Source organism: Hemibagrus wyckioides, linkage group LG12 (genome assembly GCF_019097595.1).
Source record: "Hemibagrus wyckioides isolate EC202008001 linkage group LG12, SWU_Hwy_1.0, whole genome shotgun sequence".
Lineage (NCBI taxonomy): Eukaryota > Metazoa > Chordata > Actinopteri > Siluriformes > Bagridae > Hemibagrus > Hemibagrus wyckioides.
The window spans coordinates 12,841,544-12,852,199 of record NC_080721.1 but is presented as its reverse complement, the minus strand read 5'-3'; the positions used below and the strand labels follow the sequence as shown (position 1 = coordinate 12,852,199).

The following is a 10,656-nucleotide window of genomic DNA, read 5'->3' as shown; positions in this document are numbered from 1 at the left end:
GAGTGATGAGACAGATAGTATTGTACAGCAAAACACAACAATATTGTAGGGTTTTAGACACGTCCAGAGCATAATTCAGGCTTATTAACTTAAGTTCCAGTTCTTTAATAAGACTTTATCAGGAAGAAATACAGATTAATTTGATTCTTCCAGAGAGCTCTCAAGTGTGTGTGCGTGTGTGTGTGTGTGTGAAATGTGTGTGTGTGTAGTTCAGCAGGTAGTAGTGTGAAGTGCAACCGGCTCACAGAGAACAAGCTGAAGTGGGAGTGTGTGCTAATTTTCCAAAGGAAAATAAAAAACCCCTTAAAGTGGCATTACGGTGGATGGAAACTGGAGCAGCTCTGCAGATCTGTGGCCAAGTTTGTGATGTCTGTTTGAGTGGTTTTCTGTGTCAGACAAAGAAGAAGAAGAAAAAATGCCTCAGCCAGGCGGTTACAGGTCAAAGGTCAGGTGGACAGCATATGGGCTGCTATACATCGAAATCTGTTTTATCACAGAAAAGAAATAAAGCCTTGGTGAAGGAGGACTGATCACCAGGCTGAAACGAACACACTACTAAACTGTGAGATGTTAACCATCAACACGATCCACTCCAGCAGCTCACAAACCCCTCAGCTTCCACAGATATTGTGTAGATATGTTTATTTTGCTCCATGCACACCAACCCTTCATGAGGTCACTCTACTTTGTTTTTCGCTCAAGAGACCGTTCTGGAAAGTAGCCGAATTTAAACATTTTTACATACAATTCCAGATATTTATAGGATCGGAAAAAAGTGCTGTGGAGGACAGGATTGCAGAAATAGCTTTCCTGAGAGAGAGAGAAAAAAAAAGCCCCGTTGACCTTTTTGTGGAAAGATCCGCTAATGCCTCACAGATTCACTAAATAAAAGCCAACTAAATAAGAAAATACAACCAACTTCAGCTTCCCGAAAGTAAACAAGCTGATTTTCAGAGGTTTTCTCTCTCTCTCTTTTTTTTTTTTTTTTTTTATGAAAAACTCAATTGTTTTTGTATTTGTTACTGAAATGAAGATTCTAATGCGCCGGAGTGATGGTTATTTTCTGCCATAGGATCCTTAATATCATCAGTAGGGGTGTATATGATATATATGACATGATATCTACTCATAAGGCAATGAGGAATCAAATCATTTTCAAAGCCCATTCACTCAGTCTGCTATGATTCCACACAATTCGGATCCCGTGAACTATTTGGAGCGCTGGACCGCTAATCAGAAGGTTGTGAGTTTGAATCCCAGGTCCACCAAGCCGCCACTGCTGGGCCCCTGAGCAAGGCCTCAGTTTCTCAGTTGTATAAAAATGTAAGTTGCTCTGGATAAGGGCGTCTGCTAAATGCCAAAAATGTAAACTTAGTATTTTTCGGTTCCTCAGAATCACAATATGATTCTGAAATGATATTCTGCACTTTGATATTTGACAGTACCTGTGAATACGATATGATCAGATTTATCCTCCCACTGGTTAGTGACTAATGTTCAGAGTCTGAGGGTCTGATGACGTAGTACTGTAGAAATGGGCAAATTTAAAAGCGTCAGAGAATTACATGACTGTTTACACACCACTTGTTTGCTCTAGACCCATCAGGCACAACATTATGACCACCTGCCTAATATTCTGTCGGTCCCCGTCTTGCTGACCCGTCCTGCACTGTGTATTCTGACCCCTTTCTATCAGAACCAGCATTAACTTCAGCAGTTTGAGCAACAGTAGCTCGTCTGTTGGATCGGATCACACGGGTCAGCCTCAATGCATCAGTGAGCCTTGACCGCCCATGACCCTGTCACCGGTTCACCACTGTTCCTTCCTTGGACCACTTTTGATAGATACTGACCACTGCAGACCCGGGAACACCCCACAAGAGCTGCAGTTTTGGAGATGCTCTGATCCAGTGGTCTAGCCATCACAATTTGTCCCTTCATCAAACTCAAAGGTCAAATCCTTACACTTGTCCATTTTTCCTGCTTCTAACACATCAACTTTGAGGACAAAATGTTGACTTGCTGCTCTTATATATCCCACCCACTAACAGGTGCCATGATGAGGAGATCATCAGTCTTCTCACTGCTCACAATGCTATACCTGATCGGTTTATATTGACAATAACTGATCCGTAATTGTTAGTATCTATTAGCAGTTGATAATGGTTTAGATCGGACAGAAGGTGTTGGTTCCTGTTCTAGAACAGCAGCTCTGACAGTAGCTCAGCTTCATCTGCACACAGAGTTATCAGGAGAGTGGCGGTATGCGCCCGGTGATCGTGAGAGAGGGAGGGAGGGGTAGTTAGGGGTTTTTTTAGGTAAGGGGTGAAGAGGGTTATAGAGGATTGTTGGCAGAGATGGATGTGGCACATAGCTTTAGCGGCGATGTTAAATGCACGTGCAGGGAAATGACGGGCCGCTCTGGAATGTCAGAAACGGAGCGCGGGAGCGCGTGGGTGTACGGTGCCGGGAGGGGCCTGTGCGGGCGCGAGCGCGCGGGCTACAAAGGAAGAACAGGGGGATCATCCGCCTTTCAACAAAGATGCGTCAGCTTTCAAATACGCACCAAAAATCCCCACAACGAGCGTCCAGGCGTCCCAGTGCAAATACCAGCTAACCCTGAAGGGGCCAGTGGCGCTCGGGGGGGGGCTGGGGGGGCAAAAATAAAATAAATAAAATATAAATCACCACGTGACCTTTATTTTTCACCCACAAAACAGTACAAGTTTTTTATTTGTACAACCTTCTGTCCATTTTATAGGACATGTGATAACTCCACCCTACAAAATGTCTTCATATTTTCATTTGGAGTGCAGATGGGCACGCGCCAGGGGGGTAAATACCTTTCTCATTGCGCTGTCGATCAGAGAAAGTGTGAGGAAGCGTGAGGAGAGATTGTGGTCTTCTGAGTCTTGAGTTTTATAATCAGAATGACTCACACCAAATTAGCAGTGTGAGGGAATGAAGTGTAATATAATACATTATAATAACATGCTGGATCTGACTCCTCATTTCACAGCTCTCACATCACAGATATCATTTTCTCCTTTTATTTCATTTGATTTTCGCTCCTCAAGTGTGTGTGTGTGTGTGTGTGTTTCTCAGCTTGCCAAATACATATTTAAAACGAATGAATGAACTGATTGACATTTGACTGATGAAACTGAGTCATTGATAAATTACTAAAATGTGTCTGATTAAAGGCTGAAAAGATCACGGTGGCAGGATTTAAGGTGGGAAGTCCAGCATGCATCACTCATTCTCAGAAAACAAGGGTACTAAACCCTAATTATCGCGTGTGAAAGACCCTTATCTTCACTTTGGATCTGAAAGGTTGATAAACGTCTCTTAGGTACAGAAGTGTGTCTTTTATGCAAAAAAAAAAAAAAAGTACTATTCCGTGTCACTAGGATGGCTCCCCTTATCTTTTGCTCAGTGCTAAATGTGTATCTTTCATCTGGAAGAGAGGATGTGGTACAGAAAAGGTGCCTAAGTTGGTTTTTTAATGCTTTCGGGGGAAAAAAGGGTGTACTGAACTGTATTTTTTCCACGTCCCTTGAGTGTATTTAATCAAGGCTACATCTTTAGTGTTTATCTGTAGAGCTGTAAAGGTGTTTTAGGTCCTGAGGTGCACAACATTCATATAAGTATTTGTATAAAGTAAGTATACTTTATACAAGTATTTTATAAATAAATCATACCCTTGGTGTAGTTTATGCTTGATGGTGACACTATAAGTGACCGTGTGTTTTTGTTTATTTCAGCTTTGACTCAAAGGTGTAAACAGGTGAAGTGTTTCCGTTCTCCACACTGAGTGAATATTTATATATATATATATATATATATATATATTTTTTTTTTTTTAAAAAAAGCCCCACTGAGGTAGTGTTTTGATGGAAAAAGGTTGATATTCGGCGTTTTCCAGCCCCCCTACACGGATCTGCTCCTCGCCTATGCGCTTATTGGAGAGAAACGAAACCAAGCAGCACGTGGGCGGCGGATTTTCGCGCAAACACTTCCCAGCTGTGACGTATGAAGCACTAAAAATGCCCAAATATGGACATGCTAGTTTACGTAGATAGGAAAGACCTTAACGCCCATACCCTGGCTCGATCAATAACGGGGCGAGTCTGAGATTTAGAGACAGAACAGCATGATTGTTAAATATGGAAATTAAAGAGAGAGAGAGAAAAAAAAACACCGCGGTGTTGGTCATGGAAATGTCTGTGAAAATGGTCGAGTGTAAACAGAATCGGTTACATAACAACCGGAAGTTCATCTCATTTAGGTCAAGGTTCATAAATATTGACTGTGTATGTGAAAAAGACCACCAAGAAGAAGGAAGGAGGTGTATTTCAATGTGTTTTTTTTACTTAAATAAACAACAATTAAAAAAAGACATTGTAAACATGAGACATAGTTAACATTGTTAAGTCAGGATCAACCCGACTGGAAAAAAAAACAAAAAACAAAACAAAACATTAACACAAACCCCAAAATAATTTACACATTTAGAAATGACAATATCAGAGCGTCTGATGACGTCATAGGCTACTAATAACCTACAAATCTCCCTTTGATCATAACATTTAAAAACAACGTTATTTGTATGAAGTAGGCTTTACTGGCCTGTTTACTCAAGTCTTTGCAGCCTACTTGGCTCGTTTAGAGTTCATGTGTTTCTCAGTCGCCTCATACTGCGGACTTCATGGCGATCTAGTGAACGGTGTCCGGCAACCGCAAACGGAAGTACCGTTGTTTTGTTTCGTTTCAGCGCGTCTTGAAGCTCGGCAGAATGTCATAACGTCCATTCAGTTGTCTTCAGACGTCACGGACGTGAATGACAAGTCCACTTTCCAGTGTTTTGAGTGTTAGTGAATAAAGGTGTGTGTGGAGGTGTGTGTGCGCGCGCGGTTTTCTCGTTTCAGAAAGCCTCCATCTTGCTGGTCAACATGAGCTGACAGCCGCTGCTGACGTGCCGCAGGACCTTCTGCTTGAGTTGCGCCACTTGTTCGCGTAGCAGCGACGCGGTGCTCGACAGGCCCGCGTTGTCCGACTTCAGCACCTTGACGCGGTCCTCGAGACGCGCGATGCGCTCCAGCTTGCGCCGGCGGCACTTGGTGGCGGCGAGTCGGTTCCTCAGGCGCTTGCGCTCAGCCTTGATGCGCTCCTGGCTCTCCATATCGATGGGAGAGACGGGCGGCGAGCCGTCGCTGCTGTGCATGTCCGGCACCGTCTGCGGTTCCTCTTTAAGAGCCACGAAGCGCTGTGAGGGATGGACACCCGCAGCCAGAGAGTTCTGGTATACGTGCGTGGAAGCGTCTGCGTGCGACGGAGGCAGGTAGCTAATGGTGGCTGACGGATAGCTCGAGGTGGCTGTAGTGGACGAGACGAGGCTGGGGCAGTAAGGGTTGAGCGTGGTGTAGACTGGAGCTTCTGGCTGTAGGGCGGAGCCGAACGGTGTGGGAGCCGCCACCGAGCACGTCGTCACCCCTCCCGCTCCGATCGACACGTTGGGCGGGGGCTGGTTCATCTTGTGCAGCTCGTCCAGCGCCTTGACGAAGCCTTCCGCGAAGCCCTCCTGCTCGTCTGTGATCGAGCGGTGACCGTACAGATACTGACCCGGCGGCGTGGGGCTGGTCAGCACTCCGCTGTTCTGAATGATCAGCCTCTCCAGTTCTGGAGACGCCAGCTTCAGGGAGCCGACGTCCGCCTGAGACGCGTGGTACACCGCGTCGGACTTGAGGCTGCGGTATGGCTCGCTCAGGCTGCTCAGGCTCATGGGCTGCTGCTGCTGCTGCTGCTTCTGGAGCTTGTAGTCGTGCATGGCGGCGTCCGTGTGGCCGTAACCCAACAGAAAAGAGTCGTCATGGTAAAAAGGCTGCTCCATTTTTGTGGACATAAGAGGCTTGATGAAGATTTGAGGCTTTGGGGCTTACCTTTACCTGAGTCAGTCAGGTGTGCGCTTAAATCAGAGCGATAGTGTCTCTCAATTAAAAAAAAAATCAAAACAAAACAACGACAATAGCTAAGATCAGTGATAATAATAATAAAAATACAACTTGGCTCCTTCTTTTACTGTTCTGTCCGAGTGTCCAGTCTGAAATGTCCCGGTATAAAAAGAAGTGATCTCTTCAGGAACAAAAAAAATCAGCAAAGTCCAGATCTTTCCCGAATCCGTTTGAAATCTCAGCAAACACGAATGCAGAAAAGTCAGCGCGCAGAAAAACTCTCTCTGTCTCTGTAGCTGTTTCTCCTCTCTGTATTATTACAGCAGAACCACAGAGAGTGTGTGTTCATATGGATTGGTTTCCCGGCCGCCACATTCCCTTTTATACTGACAACCGGAGCGCACGACAGGACACGCCCGCTTTGATGACGTATCGCGACGTCATTGCCAAGAACTGCTGGGACTGTAAACAAGCCCCTGGCGAAAAGGAGGCGAGCGCTAGCGCGGCATAAATAATGCAAATAGCCTAATACATACATAAAAAATGGCATAACAGTGCACACGAGACGTTTTACGCTTGCTATTTAAAGCATCGGAATTAATAATTTAGCACCCTGCAGGTCAGACACATTTACTGTAGCAGACTCTCTGGTTAAATTAAACACACAGTCAGCAGGGAGACGCAGTGCTTCTGCACGTAGGAGTGTCTTTAAAAGCGTCCAAACAGCTCTAAAGAAATAAAAAATAAGTTATAGATCTAGACTGGATATGAAGAAGAATTATTTTCATTTGCTGTTTAAAGATCAGATACTGTGTCAAAAAAAAAAAAAAAAAATCAGGGCTCTGTCAGATTAAATAAATGCGTGGGTTTTTTTCTAATGTGCCAAATCAGCACTGGGGAAAGTTGGTGAAATTGCACAATAAACTGGTTATACCTGCGTGCGCGCGCGCGTGTGGCAAAGGCGTGCTCCTATGGCCACTTTCAGCGCTGAGTTCCTGCCGGAAGTCTATCCATTCCATATATGGGTATGATGACGCACTAGTTCCTGTTCGTGGGAAAAGCGGGAAGCCCAGCCCACTTCCACCTCTGAACACAGAGAGGCAGTCACTGCCATTTCTTCACTCAGACTAGATCTGCTCCACATTCCTTCATTCCTTCAGCTACAGCAGTGCAACAGGGATCAGGGTTTTAGTGTGTAGTTGTGTTTATAAAAAAATAATAAGAAGAAGAAGAAGAAGAAGAAGAAGAAGAAGGAGAAGAAGGAGAAGAGATACAAAATCAAGAAGGAGATGGAGAAGAAAAAAAAAGACTTTTATCAAAATAAATTAATTACTACAAAGGCAATACTACCAATAATTAAAAAAAAATAATTACAATTATAATAATAATAATAACAACAACAACAACAACAACAACAATAATAATAATAATAATAATAATAATAATTATTATTATTATTATTATTATTATTATTATTATTATTAATGCCAATAATTTAAATAAATAAATAAATATTATAATAATAATTAGAATATTATTATTATTATTATTATTATTATTATTATTATTATTATTATTATTATTATTATTATTATTATATCAAACTTCAACATTATGTAATACAAATAATAATTTTCATATTTATATATGTTTTTCATATAAATATATAAATAAAGATAATATAAAAATAAAGAAAATAATCTCCTCAGCACTGGAGGCTATTAGATATAGGTATGTGTTTAAAACAGATAAAGGCAGAGCACAGTGCTCTTACTGTAACTGGACAGTGGGCAGGTTTTATACCTCTCAGTGTATCTCCTTTCACTTCTGAGAGCAGAGTGACAATAGTGCAGGAGTTGTGCTGCTAGTCTGCTTCAGTCTCAGCACAATGTCATGTGTTTGCTTTTAAAAACAGCGCCTGACTCATCTGGCACCCGTAGCCGGGTTTTTCAGGGCTGGGATGAGGGGTGATTTATCTTTTTTGGGTCTGGCCTGTCAGACACATTTTGCAGCTGGGACATGTATTTCTTGGAGGCACATGCAAAAAAAGAAAGAAAGAAAGAAAGAAGAAAAGCAAGATGTTAAAGCAGTCCAGTGAGGCAACACACCTGGGAGACAACATGTGTTTACTTGCCTGCTGTGTCAGCTGTGTGTGTGTGTGTGTGTGTGTGAACGCCCATGTGGTTCCCTGAAATAGGCCATGAAGTTTTTTCAGCCTAAACATGCACAGATGACATCAGGGATTAGCGCTCTCACTCCTCTGAGATGCTTTAGAGCAGCATTGTGATGAGCAGAGTGAAGGATCTGTACTAATGACCTGAAGCTTGTGAGTTCAGCTCTTGTGACTGAATAAAACTCTTAACCTTCAGCCTCTCAGCTCTGTGCCTGCATTTGTAGAGCTACCTACATAGAGGACTGGATAGGGGGCAGAGTGTGCAACACGGAAGCCACCTTTCCAGCAGAACAGATTTTTTTTAACATGAAGGTATTTGTTTTGGAAATGTAAAGCTTTTTAAAATTAAAATTCAAATGTATGACATTTAGATCTAGAAATTAAAATGAAATATCCAAGACTTTATTTAATGATAATTGTAACTATACTGTGCTACACTGCACTATAATATACCATACTATACTATAATATACTGTAGTATACTATACTGTGCTATACTATACTACACTGCTCTATACTATAATTGATACTACAATACACTATACTATACAGTGATATACTGTACAGTACTATACTGCACTAACACTACACTATACAGTACTATACTACACTAACACTACACTACACTATACAGTACAGTACTATACTACACTGACACTACACTACACTATACTGTACAGTACTATACTACACTGACACTACACTACACTATACAGTACAGTACTATACTACACTGACACTACACTACACTATACTGTACAGTACTATACTACACTGACACTACACTACACTATACTGTACAGTACTATACTACACTGACACTACACTACACTATACTGTACAGTACTATACTACACTGACACTACACTACACTATACTGTACAGTACTATACTACACTGACACTACACTACACTATACTGTACAGTACTATACTACACTGACACTACACTACACTATACTGTACAGTACTATACTACACTGACACTACACTACACTATACTGCACAGTACTATACTACACTAATACTAACACTACACTATACTGTACAGTACTATACTACACTGACACTACACTACACTATACTGTACAGTACTATACTACACTGACACTACACTACACTATACTGCACAGTACTATACTACACTAATACTACACTACACTATACTGTACAGTACTATACTACACTAATACTAACACTACACTATACTGTACAGTACTATACTACACTAATACTACACTACACTATACTGTACAGTACTATACTACACTAATACTAACACTACACTATACTGTACAGTACTATACTACACTAATACTACACTACACTATACTGTACAGTACTATACTACACTAATACTACACTACACTATACTGTACAGTACTATACTACACTAATACTAACACTACACTATACTGTACAGTACTATACTACACTAATACTACACTACACTATACTGTACAGTACTATACTACACTAATACTAACACTACACTATACTGTACAGTACTATACTACACTAATACTAACACTACACTATACTGTACAGTACTATACTACACTAATACTACACTACACTATACTGTACAGTACTATACTACACTAATACTACACTACACTATACTGTACAGTACTATACTACACTAATACTAACACTACACTATACTGTACAGTACTATACTACACTAATACTAACACTACACTATACTGTACAGTACTATACTACACTAATACTACACTACACTATACTGTACAGTACTATACTACACTAATACTACACTACACTATACTGTACAGTACTATACTACACTAATACTAACACTACACTATACTGTACAGTACTATACTACACTAATACTACACTACACTATACTGTACAGTACTATACTACACTAATACTAACACTACACTATACTGTACAGTACTATACTACACTAATACTACACTACACTATACTGTACAGTACTATACTACACTAATACTACACTACACTATACTGTACAGTACTATACTACACTAATACTAACACTACACTATACTGTACAGTACTATACTACACTAATACTACACTACACTATACTGTACAGTACTATACTACACTAATACTACACTACACTATACTGTACAGTACTATACTACACTAATACTAACACTACACTATACTGTACAGTACTATACTACACTAATACTACACTACACTATACTGTACAGTACTATACTACACTAATACTACACTACACTATACTGTAGAGTACTATACTACACTAATACTAACACTACACTATACTGTACAGTACTATACTACACTAATACTACACTACACTATACTGTACAGTACTATACTACACTAATACTACACTACACTATACTGTACAGTACTATACTACACTAATACTAACACTACACTATACTGTACAGTACTATACTACACTAATACTACACTACACTATACTGTACAGTACTATACTACACTAATACTAACACTACACTATACTGTACAGTACTATACTACACTAATACTACACTACACTATA

General features: G+C 40.8%; 1 protein-coding gene across 1 annotated transcript; it reads right to left on the bottom strand.

The window, feature by feature from the left end:
• Positions 1-4,349: 4,349 nt before the first annotated feature.
• On the bottom strand, positions 4,350-6,318 carry junbb (JunB proto-oncogene, AP-1 transcription factor subunit b). Its single transcript, XM_058405090.1, has one exon. It carries the CDS (start codon positions 5,900-5,902, stop codon positions 4,925-4,927), a length of 978 nt encoding a protein of 325 aa, XP_058261073.1. The 5' UTR covers positions 5,903-6,318; the 3' UTR covers positions 4,350-4,924.
• Between the last annotated feature and the right edge of the window lie 4,338 nt (positions 6,319-10,656).